At 37.5% G+C, this 17,955-nt stretch overlaps 1 protein-coding gene across 1 annotated transcript in view; it reads right to left on the bottom strand.

Moving 5' to 3' along the window:
• atp11a (ATPase phospholipid transporting 11A) overlaps positions 1 to 9,086 on the bottom strand; it is a 101,183-nt gene extending 92,097 nt beyond the window's left edge. The window contains 1 exon segment of the mRNA XM_036563381.1: positions 8,703 to 9,086. Within this exon segment, the coding sequence (XP_036419274.1) occupies positions 8,703 to 8,768 (66 nt within the window). The 5' untranslated portion in view covers positions 8,769 to 9,086.
• Positions 9,087 to 17,955: the final 8,869 nt, after the last annotated feature.

Raw genomic sequence — 17,955 nt, forward strand, 5'->3', positions numbered from 1 at the left:
AAGCATATTGGCAGACGACTTTATTGTTCAGCCTTCAGATGCCATGTCAGTACTTTGATTGATTGGGCAGGATTTGGCAACGGTGGGTTTTACACCTGCAAACAGTGCTGGATAAGTACCAGCAATCCAAGAAACGAGAGCGCGAGAAGAGAGAGAAGCAAATACATGGGAAACACTTGTGAGCTCATCAGGTGCTTTGGACAGTGGAATAATACGCATCAGTGATAAATGCTATGCATTCTTAGATCGGAACATGAGACAGGTGTTCTATTATAGAACCCTAAACAGCACCTTTAGAATGGCTGATGTCACAAGAACCCCTGAGAATAACATGACTTGATGAGACTCTCCTTGGCACTTCACTGCAATGCAGCATTTTGAGACAACCCTTATTAGTGAATTGAGACAGACTTCGTAGTATACAGTAGGGATGCAACTAATACTAGATTAAATTTGATGAATCAATAATTAAAATATTAAAAATAATGTGAAGTATGCTAGGAATTAATCAATCAATCAATAAATAAATAAATAAATAAATAAATAAATATTGTGAACAATTGGAAGTATCGTGATGTTATATTTTCGCCATATCAGCCACCCCTACCAGTATCTACTGAAAGCAGCATCCTATACTCAGTCTTCCCTTTTCTTCTTTTAGTCTTCGAGAACCCAGATGCAGCAGATGAAACACCCCCCCATTGATCATTAAGGCAGAAGAGCATCAGGGTCTGGAGAACTGTAGGTTATTTGTATATGAGGTGCAGCAGTACAAAGCCCAGTTAATTAGCCTGTTTTCATTAATCGGCGTCCACTTGGCGCATACTAATCTTGTAGCTGGTTGATGTCCATATTAATGACATGGTTTCCTCCATCACTTTGCTCTCATGGGTGATTAATCTAACTAGTGTGGGAGAGCGACCGAGCATTTCACTCTTCGTTTGAGACCTCCAGGACCTGCTAGATGTGGCCATTAAACAACCAGCGGCAAGGGCCAAGGATAATTGTGTGTACTGGAGCTTCTCTAATTCAGTGCTGTGTTATCTGAACCACCCTCTCAATGAAAACCATCATTAATGAAAACCGTCATTAGAAAGAAAGAAAAAAAACAAAACAAAAAAAACACATCCTAAACATCAAATCCTGACTGGATGAGGTGTATTACAGCAGAGCAAGCATCAAACTGTTCTCTTAAAGATAAAGGTCCCTAAATGGTTCCTAGCTTGGATGCACGGTTCTAGGAAAAAACATCTAATTGGTACAGAATATATTTACATTATGTGGAGAGTCTTTAAGCTTTAAAAATGTTTTTTCAAAAGAACGCTTCGACCGTAAGGTTTTTTGGAAACCAAAAGTGGCTCTTCTATGGAAGAGGTTCTCAAACAGTTCCACGAGGCCCCCTTCAGACAATCCACATTTTTGTGCTCCAAGTGCTGGGAGTTGAGGTTCAGCAAAAATGTGAACAAGTCTGGGCCCTGAGGACCAGTTTGAGCGCCACTGTGGCATCACTCCAAGGAACCTCTGTGGAATCAGGCAGTCTCTATGTATGTGTGATATTTACGATCAGAACCACTGATTAGCTAACCGCTGCATGCACACCACGCAGGGATATCGACATCACTGATTACATTCGTAAACTCTGTTCTGTTTCTTTTTTTATAAATAACTATTAATCTTGAATTTTCTAACTGAGGTTTTAAGCACCAGTTTGAGCACCAATGTGGCATCACTCCATGTCCATTTTGTGCCTTTGGGTCACATGCTTAGTTTGTGACTTTCTCAGACAAGCACTGGTTGTCTCTCTCTCTCTCTCTCTCTCTCTCTCTCTCTCTAACAGACACAGAGCTCAACTCAAAGACAGGAGAACAATCAGGCTGATGATGCATTCTCTGATCGGCAGTCTTATCACTGTGCTGCCCATTTCCCCTTACTCTCCAAACAACACTGACAGAACCTTCCGGAAAACACCGACTCACGCTAAGTGAATTTGACACAGATGGCCTCGGAAACAGAAACTGTAACAGTTCTTTTTAACATCTCACCTTGTTAAAGTGTTCACTTTACCACTCTGTTTAGGGAAATTACACAGTAAACAAAGTCATTCAGAGTGGTTTGATGTGATATTCTCTGTTCTAGAGAAATTTACAGAGTCTGAAATGTTCAGAGTGATGGTGATAGCAACCAGACCACAAGAACCCGAGTTTAATGCCTCTAAAATCTCTATTACATGAAATGGGGTTGTGAATGTGTGTCTGAGACACTGTTTTACGATACCTTTGAGATAAGACTTTGGCATACCATGTTTTTTTTGTTTTTTTTAATCTGTTCATGGTAAAGTGGTGCATGCGGGTGTCATAAGGCAACATAGTCCCCAATGAAAGCTTATTTTTTCACATTTACCACTCTTGAACTCAAATGTTGGAAAATCAGTGGAATTCCCCTTTAACTTTTATGTCGTCACTAGGGTAAAAAAAGTACCCACCAAAGGGTAACTTTACAGAAAAAAGAAAAAATGTTACCAACTCTTTACTGTAAAAACAATTTGGTGTCTTAACTTAAAACAGTAAATAACCGTGCTGCAATACAATGTTGAGTTAACTGAACTTCAAATAATTTGTTAACAGAACATAACTTACTAATAGAAATTCAATGAACTCCAAATTTTATCAATGCTCTCACGAAGTAAAAGGCAGCTGGAATTTGGTGTAAAGTAAAACTGAAACAAAGAGGCTAATGATATATAACTAAACACTGGACCTATGTTTAGGTTTATTCTTCATTGTGGCTCTGCTCTGAGAACTGTCAGAGGGATGTGAAGGAGCACTGTGTGATCAGGTGGAGTTGAGATCACATGACTACAGTCACTCATCCCCCAACCAGAGTCAGCTGACCTTTCTCCCCTTGGGCTAATCGTCTTTAAAGCATTCCAGACCCTCTGTTAATTACTGTAGCTATGCGCAACGTCAGAGAAAAACAAAGAAAGGAAAGAGAAAGAACACAGAACCGTTGCACCACAGAAAAAAATATATAAATACTGCAAGTATCATTCAAATTCTGTTCGTAATGTGTTGAGATTAGTAATGAATCTGTGAAAGCTGATCCTAGATCAGTGGAAAACATCTGATACACATGATGGAGAAGGGGTATAAAAAAGGAATTAATTAAAACTCTTTTTTTGCTGTTATTCAATTATTAATATAAATACATATACTTTCTTTTGGCAATCAGTGTGAAAACAGTACTGAAAATCCCTCTTTAAATAAGAGAACTGTTACTGAAGTGACAACTTGAATACAAACACAATATTAAAGAAAATGATTCAAATAAGAGTAAATAAGTTATCTAGAAATTAATTATAATTTGATATGTTATTTATATGCTACACAATCAGTTACTTCAAGTATGAATGCTCAAGTTTTTGCAAAGTTTCCTTGGTTTCTTGGCTACTTAAAGTGACACTTGTTTTGGGGATTTGGAGACCTCTCTGGTAATTTCATGCAACGTATAGAACATTTTGTAACATCCGTTGTGCTTCGAAATCCTTCCAAGCAAATGAATCTGATGACTGCAAGCTTGTTGAAAGACTATCCAAGGAGAACTCAGTGAAAACTATTCTATTGCCATCATGTCTTCATCAGTGTAATCAAGTTGGACTTTTTTTTGATTGTGTGCGTGTGACGTTAATACGAAAAGATGTATGATGTGATTTAAAAAAATATTATTATTATTATTATTTCGGGTTCTACAAGGGTAACTCACAGCAGCCCATGTGCACCATATTTTAATGTGATTTTTAGTGATGCTACTTCTTCAACTTCAACTAAAAATCTTACATAGTGCAGCTTTAAGCTAACCAGTTAGCTCACCTATAACTTATAAGCAACGGTTGTTTATTTAATAAAGAGCTGTCTTGGTTGTTATACTAAAATAGCAAATTAAAAAAAGAAAATAGTACAAAACAACGATGTTATTTAGCTTAGATTAGTTAGCCAGCCAGCTAACTGCTGGAAGTTTAATTGTAAAAAGTGGAGATTTGTTTTCAAGTTAAAGGAAGTACTGAAGTTGCTATAAACTGCTATAAAATGATTTCTGTTAAGTTATGAAGCTGTTAGAGCGAGGAAACAAAGTGTGGGCTCACATACAGGCCTTTAGAGTTTGAGGGCCTATAAAGAAAATGGCCTTGTAAAAATCCACTGTGCGTGTGTTCGCATCCACATTGGACATCTGTACACTCATTAGAACCCTTGTTTATTCAGCTTCCAGCTCTAAACACACAAACACACATACACCTCTATCAGCCCCGTACTGTGCAGGCTGAAGGGGGCTGAACTGAGAGCTAAGCAGAAGCTAACTGCTCAATAGCATTATCTTATCTGCAGCAGTCAGGTGTACTTCCTTACTACTACATAATGCTACCCCTGCCATCACACATCCAAACACCTGCTAAATTTAGCCCCGCCGAGGCCACCGGGCTCAAACTACCCGCTATTGAAACCTTCAGTTTTTCAACTACGAGGCACAGAAGGAACGATTAGTTCTGTCACGTCTGCTCCTGAAATAGAGCTGTCAAGATAAAGCCCACTGAGGAGCGGCGGCAGAGTGAGAGGGGGAAATACAGATCATTCTGCATTCTAAAAATAAAACAAATAATTAGGACAATGTCAAGGTTGCGCCAGAAAAAGCCCAGTCAGGGAAGGCTACGTGTGGGTTCTGTTGAGCGTAGGGGGGTAAAGAAGTCACTCAGGTTCTTAATTTAAATATTTAGGTCGTGTTCTGTTTGCAGAGTCATCAAGTGCACATTTAAAGGTTCAAAGAAAGGTCTGGAAATTGTGAAGTTAACACATCAGCTTAGCACAGGCTTACTTCACCCAAAACACTGGAGCTGAACGTTTGTAACAATGTGCAGGGATGCACTGATATGGGAATTTGGGGCCGATGCCGATATCCAATATTTTTCTTGTACAAATTTGTCAAAGCTGATGTTGAAATATTATAATTTACAGTCAATTGCAAAAGTTTAAACAGGGTCATAAGACATGTTTTGTTGATTTTCTAAGTGAAAATAAGTTAACACACCCTCTACAGAGAGCACACTTAAATATGACATTTTTCTGCAAATGTTTGTGCGTAATTTCTACTTATTTGCTGGGAAAAATAATATATATTGTGTCAACTTTTCACAGGCCATTTTTTCCCAATATGTGCTCTGTAGATGAAATTTGTACCTTATTTTCACTTAGAAAATCAGCAAAACCTGTAATTTGGGCACCCAAACTTTTGCATAACACCATATAAATTACAGAAATTAAGATTTAATCCACTTGGATTAGCCTTACAGAGAAATACATTTGTGAATAAAATGCAGATGTTCTAGCACTGTAACCCAGCATCACCTAAACATTCTGCTGTACCAGAGTACAGTGTCCATCGAATCCAATCCAATACCATCATGCATCCTTAACAATTTCTATTACAATTTTGATTGCCAGCTGTCCCGTACAGAGACTGCAACACTTTGATCAGAGCTTTAACCAGTCCTCATACTGACTATAACCTGACTAAGCTCGGTTCGAGCCCAGCCGAACAACCCACAGCACCAAGTTATGCGTACTAACCCGCCAAAATTCTGTCCCAAACTGACTCAAATCCAACAAAACTCCACATTCCTGATGATAGCACTTGTAAAGTTATCTTGGTGACAATAACAGCAGTCATCACAACAACAGTACACAACAACAAAATGACTAGCCTAATTATCAGTTATTCAAAATTAACTTTAAATTATATTATTTCATTTAAATTATTCATTAATCAAAGCCCAAATATGGGTAAATGCAGACCAGATTCCATTAAAAGTCTGAGACAGAACCTGACCCCAACAAATGTTTGAAAAACAATATCCAACCCAGATACAGACAATCAGGTCCCGCCAGGTTCTGACAAATATGTCAAGCTCTAACTTTAATAACCACAACTTCATAACCAAGTCTGAGTAAGCTTAGGCTAGCTGTACTTAAATGAGGAATCCCTGTGTAGGTCCAGGTGTTGTCAGGGCACCAAAAGCAGGCAGGTGTTCCTTAAAAGAGAATGCAGGTGCTCCGAGAGGGGTTAAGGAACTAAACGTGACGAGACCTGCAAGAAAATATTACTTTGGCTATGACTTTGGCTTTGTTATTACAAACAGCTCAAAAATTTAGTTTCACATTTTTACAAACCACTTTGGACACTGATCAAGTTACAAGTGTCTGAGGTCAAATCCCACCCCCCAAGATGAGCATGACACTAAGCAGCATGCCCAAATCTATATCGCTACTACAGCAACCAACACAGATAAATCAGAAAATACACTGCCTTACAGCACACATCTGACTTGAAGACTGGCTTGCAAAAAAGAAACTGGACTTGTTTGCAGTTTTAACAAATGTTTTTGTTGATATCCAGCTAAAGATATAAGCGTCAAACACTAAACGCTAAACTTTCCTACTAACAAATAACATCCAACATCTAATTAGATTATGCTAATTGGTAAGCTTTCCTCTTTTGTTATCCACATTAGCATTTTTTTATTGGAAACATCCCTTTAAACTTTACCTTTAATCGTTCCCATCGAAACGTCACTGAAAATGTCTACATTCCTCTGCTATTCAGAAGTCTCCTTTTACCCCAAGCCCAGAAAAAAATGAAAATCCTTCTACAGTCTCATCTGCCCGTCCTCCATTACAGGGGAATGAATGGTCATATGTTTGTGTTTAACAAGCCCGATTCAATTTCATGGCCATCAAATCAGGCATTATTCAGAGCCCGGCCTGCTTCTCCTCTCTCAGACTACATTAGCAGAGCACTAAGCCAGAAACCCTGTGAATGAAGAATGAAGTTGCGTGGGTTTCTGAGACACGGCGTGCAGTGTTTAGTGTCACACTGATTTGATTCACATTTCTAGCAAACATGGTGGACTGAGGACATTAAAGAGCACCAATAAGTGGTATACAGGAGTGAGAACCTGCTGAACTGGACAAAAAGAGGACAGCTGTATGTGTGCATTTGCAACAGGGCACAAAATATGATGATAAGTTATCATTAAAGTGATAAATGGTGTCAGAATAGGCGTTTCAGAGCGGTGCTGTCAGAACTTCGAGAACACTGAACGGCTGTATGTGTCATAAAAGACCAATTACAGAGTCTGTGAACAGCCAGTAACTGCATTAACTGCACAATAACAAATAGCTGATTGGATATCAGCCCATTATGACATCATCTTATTTTATTCATTCATTTTTAGCAACATTTTTTCCTCTCTGATTGTAATTTAAAGGGTCATTTTTGCAAACCATGTTGAATTAAATTAGTATGCAAAAGTTTGAACACCCCAGTCTAATTGTTTCACGTTGTTAATTTTGTAAGTGAAAAAAGTTAACACTTCCTTTACAGAGCACACATTTATTTATTCATTCATTCATTCATTCATTTATATAGCTGCTGTCAGAACAAAACCTCCTTAGTTTTGGACATGATTTGAAAATACCTGCAGCCTTTTACATTGTGTGTACATTACATAATAAATTGACCAAAACAACTGGCCCAAAACTACTTGGACTCTGGTTCCACTGACTTACATTAACAGCAAAGTATTTTTTTCTACTTCTCCTGTAAACTTTTTAGATATACTAGTTTTTGTTCTGACAATAGAAATTATATATATACATATATGTTTATGTTTTGTATTTTACCAAAATGTTAAATTAAGCAAATACCCAGCAATTGTGCATTACATGTACAGCAGTGTGTTCTCTGTAAAGAATATGTTAACTTATTTTCACTTCGAAAATCAACCAAACTTCTGCATATGACTGTAGTATATTCTGTTTATAGGCGGCACGACTGTTTTCTGTTCTAACGTGTTGAAAGCTCAGAAAAGCTAATCATGATACATATCATGCTTTGTAAAAATGCCTTTAAGTGTCATGGTTAGGTCTGGGTATTGTTCAAATTTTTTTGTTAACTATACTAATGCCTATTTATGAACGATATTTTCATGATACCTTCCTTTAATTTACAAACAAAGTGGCAGTGGCTTGAGTCAGAAATCAGTGTGAGTTGCTGGAAGGGGGTATATTCACTCAATACAACAGACTACAGACAACAAAGCCAGTCAAAGCCAAGCAGACTAGATTTTGGAACAAGCATGCTTATTGGCTCAATGAACTGCTTAGGTATTGACATTTGGCATTGAATGACACAGAACTTTTTCTATAACTTTATCATATTGTCGACCCAAACCAACAACATCTTTGTATATAAACATTTTACTAGCAGAAAGCCAGGTGTCCTTTAGTGCAAGTAAATGAACCTGCTGAGCTATTCATGTAGTGCCTCAAGGCCACATTCCCATTCAAAACCACATTCCAATAATACTTTAAATCAAGAAACACTCCCTTTACATTCAATAAACTGCAGTCAAACTTCATGATGTTCTCAGCCTCGTACCAATCATTATTACACATACGTATAAAACATTTCCAATGTAAAAAATAAATAAATAAATAAAAAAATCTACTTCCAAGAAAACAGATCTAGGATCAGCTCTTGCCTTCATGGCCTAACAAACCAATTACGCACAAGCTGGAACACAGATATATGGAGTAAATCAGAGCACCAAACACAACAGAACAGGCTGAAATCCATAAATCAACAAAGCAGTCTACCTGTTGCAGCATGATGTCTTCATTCAGCCCCACTTCATGCTTGCAGAGCTTCTCTCCTACACCCATCTACTCCAAAATCCAGCACAATCACAGCTCAAACAACAAGATCGACTCTTGTCTCTCGACTCCTCGCACCCTTATATTTCTTGTCCGCACACATTAACCGTATTTTTTGTAGCTGGCAGATGCAGGCAAGGCTCAAAGCTGAAAGTCTCCAGGGTAAGGTGAAGTCTGGCTGCGCTGGCTTAAAATTCCAACAGTTGAGTTTACGCTGCAGTCTGAGAAAACATGACCAGCCTCTAATTCCTTCTACCTCCCGGCTCTCTGTGGTCACATGATTCTCAAATGATTTGGTCTTTCAAGACGAAAATAAATCCTTGGTCAAATGTTAGTTCTTCCTAATTCAGAGAGCAAATTTAAGGGGAAAAATAGTTAAGTAGGGCAGGAAAGTTGTAAGGAGTTTAGATAACTGGACTCTTTTTTCAGTGCATCGTTAGAAAATCATAAGTGTTTCGGATTCACAAAGTCTTAAGGAAGAAAATCTTCTTAAATATGCCTTTTTCTTAACTACATACTAAGGAAAAAAAGTTTAGATAAATGTTCAAACATTCAAAAAACTTCTTAAAAACTTTCTAAATTATTTTCTCAATTTTTCTCTTAAGAACAACTTTAAGAGCAAGTGGTATTCTTGGAAATAAAATGTTCTTAAATATTGTCTAATGTACTGACAGAATATCTCTTAAACTTCTAATACATTTCACAAAATATAATAGTTAAAATAAATCAAGGATGATTTTCTTCCCGTTAGTTGTTTCCTCCACCATCACTTCTAGGTCTTGTTTGTGAATATTTTTTAAATGTTTGGTTTGGTTTTGTTCTTCATTTGGCTGTCCTCAGGCACTGATGTGATTAAACTGTATAACGGGTTAAAGGAATTATGGAGTGATTTCTGGTAATGTGTAAAATGGAAAACTATTGAAAGTCTACATGACAAATAATGGACATCCCACATATGAAAACAATTAGAATTTTCTTACATTTTTTACAAGAAATGCATTTAAGAACATCTTCCTAAGTTTTTTTTTATTTGTTCATGACAAGTTCTTAAACCACAGAACTGTTCACACCTTTCTGCTCTTCAGTGTGTGTAGATTCTGTTCCTACTTAAGAACAAATCCCAAATAAGAAAACACTGACTGTCAGAATCTTCGTGAAAACTGTGTAAGTGGGTTTTAAAGAGAAATTTCTTCTTAGGAACGGTTGGTGAACGAGGCCCACTCTTTTCAACTTTGCAGTGTATGTTTTACAATCCTTCCTGAGTTTTTTCTAACTTGTGTGAATCTGGCTCCTGAGCCATGTAAAGGTGATTGGGAACATCTGGACATTATGTTGGACACAGTGTTGGCAGGTAGATCTCAAGGAACTGCAAAGCTATTTTATGCTATGGAACTTCTTCGTTCGACAGATGTCTGATAGATGTTTACAACTCATCACAGGCTTATCTTCAGGCAAGTTATCTGCTTTGAGATCTGATCGCCACTTCTGAAACACAAGGCATTCATTCTTGTTGTTTTATGGCTTACAGCTTATACAGTTATATCCTTGAATTGAAAGCTGCTATTATAGTGGCCTCTTTGTGAGCGGATGCCAGTTATTCGTTTTACTTGGCCAGCAGGTGCGGTACAACCCAAGTGCTCTTCTGCCTGACGTAACATTGCGTTCTTGCGCAGGGTTGTCATTTAGTGTCTTGCGAAGCTATGAGGTCATTTCTACAGTCATTAAATTCACATTATTACATCACAGGACACAAAGCCTGAGTCACGATTCTCAGCGGAGCAGCACTGTGGAAAGCGCTCTCCTACCCAGCAGTGCATTAGATAGATCACCATCAGCTATTTTCTACTCCAGAGGAGATCAGAGGAGAGTAGTGTGTGAATCTGAATGTCACTGAAGGGGTTGGTGTGTGTATCACTCTGGTTATACAGTCCCATGCAAAAGTTAGGGAACCCAGGTTAAACGACATGTGTTGTGAAAACATGTTACACATCCTCTACAGAGAACACACTTATGCACATTTTAATGCACTCTTACTGTTTATTTGCTGAATTTAATACATTGTGGAAAAAAAACAGAAAATATGGCCTGTGCAAAAGTTATGGCGTATTTCATTTTTTATGTTTTTATGTTTTATGTTAAAGTCAGCAATTAGACAGAAAATGTGCACTAAAATTAGCAGAAAATGCCATATTTATGTTTGTTCCCTGCAGACTCCATGTGAAATGGAGTCTTTTTATCCTTCCATCATGACAGCCTTTTTCAACAAGACAGAACACATAACAAAAGCAAGCGGAGGGAGGTTTACTGCTACACATCATTAAAAAAAGATGAAGGATTCTTTTGAGTGATGTAGGAAAAAAAGCACTTTTGGTTCCTCAAAGAACCTTTCAAATGATGATTCTTTACAGGGGAATTTCACTGATTTTTCAAATTTTCAGCAGAATTTAACAGTTAAGATGTAAACAAAGTCATTCAGAGTGGTCTGTTGTGAAATGCTGCATTTTAAAGAAATTTACAGAGTCACACAGTAGTGGTGATAGGAACCAGACGTCTCAAGAGTTTAATGCCTCTAAAAGCTACACTACAGAAAGTTATTATATGAAATAGTTAGAACGTCTTTGCTTGATTATCAGTTTTGAGTGAAGATTTTGGCATTAAACGTATTTTATTAAATCCATATTGGAGAAGTGCATGCAGGGTGTAGTAAAGAAAAACAGTCACGTTACCTGGTTCACATCACCACCACTGTAAAGACACGAGAGAGTAATTTTCTCTGCCTTGAACCATTTCACATCAAACCACTCTGAATCAGTTAGTTTACATCTCAATGATTAAATTCTGCAGATATTTTCTATAATATACAGGTTCTACGCCAGTTAAAGGCATTTCCTGGGACTACACATCCAAGCCAAAAACTATTTTGAAACCTTTTTACCACCTGAAAACCATAAACATATGTGTGAGAATATGAAGAAGCTACTAAAGTGAAACAATTAGCATTTGCACATTAAAGGAAAAAGCTTTTCAGCTGCAAACTCACTGTTTCCTGTTCAGACAGAGGAGAAAATTGTTATTTTTAGATTTCAGTTCACATTACTGACCCCTGATATCCAGTTTCGATTAATTTCTACTTTTTTTTGTATAGAGATCCTTACAATGGCAGTCCTCACAAAGCAGCTTTATAAAAATGAATGTAAAAGTCCCTAGTGATCAAGCCAAGCATGACAAGAGCACAGGAAACTCCCCAAAAGCATAAAGAAGAAACCCAAAGAATAACCAAGACTCAAAAGAGAAACATATCCTCCTCATCAACACCAGATAGCAAAACAATAACACAATATTATTAGGAAAATTTAGGCTAATAAGACATAAAACCTACTTAAAATCTCTATCTTTCATTCTCGCCTAGTGCACAATAACCTAAGCAGTGAAGACCATCAGGCTGTCACACCGAACCAATCAAAAATAATGTTTTAAAAGCCGCACGTGCAATCAGACACCAAATAATCACCTGCATACTAAACACGAGGGTCATTAATCAACAGACAAATAAATAAAAAACAGATGGAATGAAGAGAAATACCACAGTGATTACAACACTGTGCCATTTTTCTTTTTTTTTTATGAAACTCAATTTGTGCTTTGCTTCAATGAGCCTCTATGTAACCACCAAATGGCCCACCAGTCAGAGCAATATTACATCATTGTTTATCGAAGAACGCTGTTATATCATTCTTCTCGGAACCGCAGGCCACATGACGGCTCTCTTTAGCCCGTCCCTGAGGGGCAGGGGTTTGATTGACAGTTTGCTGTCACATATCAATAGCCTTTGAAAAAGGAGGGCAGCTGAACAGTGAGGATGGAGGGGCATGAATCAGTCAGCTGTGATGTTCCAATTCAATGTAGTGCACAGTACACAGCCTCATTTTCCCCTCTTTCCAAAACATACAAAGACCAGGGACTCAAATAACATGCTGTGATTAAAGAGCTCATATCATGGAAAACTGCACTTCACCTTGCTCTCCTGAAAAATAAAACAAACATACAGCTCACTCACCAGCTCACACATGGAAAGTAAGCGGCAAAAAACAGTCTGTCTTAATTTTGTCATGGTTGCGATGTCACATTTGTGAACATTTACATATGACCACCTATTCAGCCTAGAGCTGTTTCACCCCCATTAACAGTGTTGTTACTGTAGTCTATATTTACTGGAGCTGAAAATGTGAGCTGGAAACGATTAAACGTTGTGCTGTTCCTGACTGTTGGGTGGCAAAAGAATCACTGCAGTCTTCCAAAAGATCCAGATATCCAAATATTTCTGATGTCCCTGAGGGTTTTAGTACAAACTTAACAGTATGTTCTGTTCAGCAATTTAACAGTTAAACAATTTTCTACCCAATTTTGTCATTTCCAACTCCACCCAATGTTTCGGTCTCCAACATCACACAATGCTACCAAGCTGGGAGGGTAAAGGGTGAAGGCTGGACACTGGACAGCTCAACACGCTTGGAGGAGAACCCTAAATGTGAATTCTGTTACATCAGCTATGAGACATCATTGGACTACCAATCAGAACAGAAGTCATTTACATATACCAATTGTAAAGGCTCTGATAGAGTTAAACCATGACTGTTTTAGTACATAAACCACACAGACATCATAAGCAAAAAAAAAGAGAGAAGAAAAAGTACAACATGGGCCCTTTACGCAGACATGGGCTAATGCATTAGACACTTGCTTTAAATGCAGAAGCTGATCATAAATATGTTCAATATTACAATACAGTAAACCTAAAACAAATAGAAAAGGCCTATGCGTATGAAGCGCTTGTAAAGCAAGGGTTCATTCACTGTCTTTTTTCAGCTCCATCATCGGTAGAATTAGTTATGAACACAAAGGATAACTGGAGTGTAATGGTGGTGTTACAAATAGAGCCAGGAGGGGTAGTTTGGACTGGAGGGGCCATGTGTGCCTTTGGACAGTGTAAAATACTGGGGCTGGAGTCTGTCCTTAGGCAACCTCCCTGGCAGACCACCCAAAGAGTCCCACATGCCCCCCAAATGCACGCTGTCACACTCATATGCACACAAACTTTGTTTTTCGCTTGCCCGGACCTCATTTCACCTTTGCAAAAGATGGAGCTTGGGCCAATGCTGGTGTGGACACGGACTGTGTGTGTGTGTGTGTGTGTGTGTGTGTGTGTGTGTGTGAGAGAGTTATGTATCATCTCAGAGAGGGCCATTAAAGTGTTCCGCCCCCCTCAGCACTCTGAGACTACAGTGTTATGAGATATAAGCAGAGCATATTAGAGGGCTGAAATGCCTGCACGCTTCTGACAGATTACCTGCTGCCTCATTAAATCAGCACCATCCCTATCTCTCTCTCTCTCTCTCTCTCTCCCTCTCACTCACTCATATTACATCACAGTCACTGCATATATAGTAAGCAGAGATACAAGATTTTGCATGGCAATGAGGAAACAAAATTAAATATTATGTTGTTCTGCCTATTTTACCGAACAATTTCTATTAATTGGCTGAGTATTTTTTGTGCAGGCCACATTTTATACTCTTTGTTTTACCACACATGTTAAATTTAACAAATTAACAGTAATTGTGCATTAAAGTGTGCAGAAGTGTGTTCTCTGTAGAGGATGTGCAACTTATTTTCACTTAGAAAATCAACAAAACACGTCGTTTGACCAGGGCCGCGCAAACATTAACATACAGCTAAGTATATATTATATACACACTATATGGGAAGAGTAGCCTAAATTCATACCCAAGTAAAAGCACTGATACTTGTGTAAAAATACAACTTTTACGACTCCAAAAAACAACTTGAGTAGAAGTACAAAGGTACTAAAAAAAAAAAAAATCCTATGTACTGAATAACTTTTAGGACTGCAGTGGAACTGTTTAGTAAATCCAGCATCTATCAGCACAGGAACTGAAACTTGTATTTTTCTCTTTTTGGGATTCTTTTGATCTAAAATAAAATGCTAAAAGTCCTTAGTGAGAGATGTGACCAATCGCAAAGCAGTGCAAATGTTGTCACCAACAAAATATGATAAAACAAAATACAAAAAAGAAATCAGTAACTAAATTTGAATGACTAAAATGTAACTGAGTAAAAAGTAGATTCCTTTATTGTCTAATATATTTGAGTAGAAGTATTATTTTATGGTATTATGGGTTTGAAAATACTCAGGCAAGTAGAAATTCATTAAGCACATGTAAATTTGTAAATGTACACCTAAGTAAATGTAACTAGTTACTACCCACCTCTGTGTATTATTTTAGAATGATAATATTATAATAATTACACACGGAACCAGCTACTCATGCCATGACACACAGAAAAAAAATCTTTTAAAGGATTAAAAATTAGAGATTAATGTTGATTTGGATTCAGTCAATTAATATAGAGACAATATCATTATAAAAAAAAACACCCAATGCCATATCTAATTAAATAAACTTATATATATATACTTTAATATACAACATCTATTGATCTATAGACGTATATGATATAGTGATAAATTTTATTTCTGATTCAACAATGTGGCAACAAAACCTCTGTATGTCTGAAATAGACTAGATCCACCTGGTTTAGCATTAAGGAGAAATATAGCATTTACTTCTGTTCAAATGCAGTAAAATGAATAAAAGGCAGATATTTTAGTGTAGCACCAAAACTGTTAATTGAAAAAACAGTAAAATATGAACATTTGTCCGATGACGATATTTTTTTTTAAAGGAAATATTTATATTATTTATAGACAAAAAAATCACAGTTGCAATATTTGTCAGAAAAATCATAATTAGATATTTTCTCCAAATAATACAGACTTACGCTGCACTGCAATAAATCCAATTAAAATTAATTAAAGTTCAATTATGCTCTCTTTTTAATGAAACATGCAGGTTGTCTGTATTCTTTAAGTACCGATGACACCCATGACATACAAGCATACTGCATAGCATTTCTGGACGGACAATGTGACATTATTGATCCTGATAATAATAAATACGGTCATATTGCCCACCCCTAACTGTGCTGTGTTCATGTGTCCGGTGGCTACTCCCACAGGGCTGGATGAGTGTGATTATTTTGACCTACGCTGATCAGTGCACTCCATTAGCACACTGATTTTGATCCATTTTGATCCATTTGAGTATCGCTGTTTGTACTCGAACGATTGACTGTGATGTAAGGGGACTTTACTAAATGAAACGCACCGATTGCTCCCTTTAGTGATTACATAATACAGAATACAGAAGCAAGAATCACGATTTGCATGTCACTGATAAAAAAAATGAATCTACTTGCAAACACAGACTTAATTACACAATCGTAAAGCATTCCAGAGAATGTCAAGAGTGATGCAGTTAAATAAACGAAAGCAAATATCACAACAAGAGCTTTTTTCTGATTCATTACATAACTTGACTAACACAAAACAATGGCACATCCATTAGCTGTGGCTCCTGTGCTGGTCTGGAGGAAGCCATCTTCCCCTGACCGCAGGAGATGAGATTACGGCCGCTCGACGCTCTCACATTGCCTCCGTCCTCCAGGGACAGGAAATGGGCTGGAATGCTACTTCCTGTCCGAGGCTCTCAATTAGTCAGCATCAGTCAACAAGCGGACTTCCAGTTTTTAAGTGTTATGAGAATTGATAAAGGCATATTTGATGAGGTGCTGCATTTGAAACATAATGATTTGGAAGCAAATACATGCTACCATGTACTTCTGTTTATTATATTAGGAAACGCAACAAAATAGACTGTCTCCAGGCCTCATTTCACATCATTTTGGGAAGAATTCAAGCAAAAACAATGCCCTGAAAACAAGCAATGTAATTATATACCAAGCTAAATGTTTTAATTTAAAGTCTTTACTGTTCATCACTATGTTACCTTTATAATTTCTTGTTTGTTGTTGACAATTACAACAAATTTGTTGATGACAAATCAGTTCCCCTTGTCCCCTGATGTCAGAATAACTGGAGAACGCCTCCAAAACAGGAATTATTATAGGGGTCAGCAATATGGAAAAACGTATCATGATACTTCAAGATATTTTCATGGCCTACCATATGATTCACGATATTTCGTTTTTCTGAGATTTAATAAGTTGGAACAGACAAAATAGAGGCTGTAATGCCACATACAACAAGAACAACAACAACAACAACAACTTTACTTCAATGCTTTACACACTGCGCTGCACTAAATCTCATTAAACAGGCTGAGCTCACTTTGTGATAAAACATAGTTAGTCAGTGTTCTTTATGCACTGAGACACAATTTATCATAATAATGATAAAGTTTCTGATGTGATAATGACTTCCTCCACCTCTCCTTCTACACTCCCCTTTACTCTTTCTTTTTTCATCCCTTCTTTGTCCACAGCCTCCTTTCTCTGACCAGTGTCGATACTAATTAATTACACGGCTAACACTGATTTCCCCAGATAGTTCGTCCCAGCCCAACAAAGACAGCATGCACCTCCCTAAAGCAAGACCACGCACTCCTCTGCTGAGCCTGTGGCAGAGGAGCATCGACTGCTCACAGCATTAAACCCATGGATCAGAGGTTTGCTTACCACAGAAGGGTGAAACAATCAAGGTGGTGAATTAATTGCAATGATTCTGGAATTTTGTGATTAACTGTAATTGGGTATAATAGTACAATACAGAAGGTATCCAAAAAGGTTCTAGGGCTATGTTCAAAGATAAAAATCTAAACAGTAAGTAACAAAGAAAGAAGAAAGGGTTCATTAAGACTAAGAGCATCAGGTACAGATAAAGTGTAATAAATGGTTGGGAGTAAGAGTCAGACTGTCAGGTACTGACAAATCATAAATGGTTGGTATTTAGTTTAAGACTGTCAGGCATAGATAGAGCATAAATGGTTGGGATTAAGAGTAAAACTGTCAGTTACAGACAGAGCATAAACAGTTGGGATTAAAAATAAGACTGTCAAGTACAGGCAGAATGTAAATGGCTAGGATTAAGAGTAAGACTGTCATTATAGACATAAAGCACATCTTTGGAATTAAGAGTAAGACTGTCAGTTACAGACAGATCATTAATGGTTGGGATTAAGAGTAGGACTGTCAGTTACAGACAGATCATTAATGGTTGGGATTAAGAGTAAGACTGTCAGTTACAGACAGATCATTA

Source organism: Colossoma macropomum, unplaced genomic scaffold, assembly GCF_904425465.1.
Source record: "Colossoma macropomum unplaced genomic scaffold, Colossoma_macropomum, whole genome shotgun sequence".
Lineage (NCBI taxonomy): Eukaryota > Metazoa > Chordata > Actinopteri > Characiformes > Serrasalmidae > Colossoma > Colossoma macropomum.